At 47.3% G+C, this 1,578-nt stretch overlaps 1 protein-coding gene across 1 annotated transcript in view; it reads right to left on the reverse strand.

Moving 5' to 3' along the window:
• CNIH1 (cornichon family AMPA receptor auxiliary protein 1) overlaps positions 1 to 1,374 on the reverse strand; it is a 6,627-nt gene extending 5,253 nt beyond the window's left edge. The window contains 2 exon segments of the mRNA XM_010187683.1: positions 118 to 220; positions 1,370 to 1,374. Coding sequence (XP_010185985.1) covers positions 118 to 220; positions 1,370 to 1,374 — 108 coding nt within the window.
• Between the last annotated feature and the right edge of the window lie 204 nt (positions 1,375 to 1,578).

Here is a 1,578-nt window from a genome sequence, read left to right on the forward strand (position 1 = left end):
TCTATGGTTTTGTCAACCCAGATGCAATTCTACTGCCTAGTTGGATTACATCAAGGTAACAGCAAAACCAATCACTTTAGACACGTTCGTTTAAAAAATGTTTGGCGTACAACTTACAGGATTGAGCGTATTACACTGGTCTATGGGATTCTTGTAATCGGTCTTCAGTTCATCGAATGCTATAATCTAGAAGAAAACCAACATTGAAACAGTTGTGAGTCTTCAGACCAGGAACAACAATGGATTTTATCCAGGAAAAGCCACATTTTGGTACAGAGCCGGAACATTCAACTGCTGCCATCCTATTCAGGAACATAACTTCTCCTCAGGAAGTTCCAATGTCATGAACCCCAAGGTAAGACACATCTGAAAGAGGTTACAGGAACCAGAAAGCAGAAGATACTGCAGGCATTCACAGACCTCTGCCTCTGCCCACAATCCGCTTTTCTACCTCCCCAAATTTCCAGGGTCCCTTTCTGCAGCTTTTAACCCCCCTCGCTGCGCACAGACCCCAAATGTCGCTGATGACTCTGTGGGTTACCAGGTACCTGACACAGGGTTTAATGAAGAAAAAGCAATAGCAATCACAAAAGCAGCCAAATGTTTTGCTTCATTACTCTCAAAGTAAATGTTGACCCCGCATGTGTCCAAATAGCGCATCAATAAAAACCCCTTCATACACTCGACCTTTTCATGTCATAAAAATCAGACAAAGAGGCAGCATGAGATGCAACACAGGCCACATCTCCAGAACAAGTGTCATACCAAACATGAAAAAAGTCTTCAGACTGACCAACTCATTATCAGTATGAGAATCATTTCTATTCAGTATAAACCCAAATTAGTTTACAGGACAGGGCTTATATTACAAGAGAAGTTTTTGTGAAGGATAACCACGAAGGCCGAAATAACGCCAAGAAATCCTCCTTGCGCCCTCTCCCAGAGCAGCCTCGCAGCTGACTGAAGGCAGGTTCCTGGCTCTCCCTGTCAGGTTCAAGATAGAAAACTCTCAAAAGAATTATAAAAATTTTCTTTTAAATCTCAAAAAATAAGTCTTGATAGAAAGCATGAAAAGAAGGTGACACTTCACTCTTTATTTCTGTTAAATTAGCAGCCAAACTGACTTCTGACTAAAACATTTTCGACTGCTATTTTAAAAGTACAGCACCGTTTAATGCAATGGACGTTATTTTACACCAGCACCTAAAAATCCATTTTACCCACAACCACCGCTAGCTTTCCACCACACCGATGGCGGGAGGGGCTGGATGCGGTACCTCAGCTTCCCCCACAGTTCGGTCAGGGGAAGCGGCCCGGCCCTTCCGTACCGGGGGTGCCCACCCGGAGAGGGGACCCTCAGGCCCCTCACGCCATGGCCCTTCAGGGGTTCCTCTGGGCGGCCTGGCCGCGGTTTCACATTCGGTTTCGTGCGATCTCGGTGCCCGCCGCCCCTGGGCTATCCCTCTTCCCCCACCACAAAACCATCCAAGAGGCGGCCCGGGGTGAGGAGGGATAAACCTGGGTGAGGAGCGGCCGCGACCCGGTGGGAGGGGGGTCGGGCTTTAAACCGCTCCTCCG

This window comes from Mesitornis unicolor, unplaced genomic scaffold (assembly GCF_000695765.1).
Source record: "Mesitornis unicolor isolate BGI_N332 unplaced genomic scaffold, ASM69576v1 scaffold3077, whole genome shotgun sequence".
NCBI lineage: Eukaryota > Metazoa > Chordata > Aves > Mesitornithiformes > Mesitornithidae > Mesitornis > Mesitornis unicolor.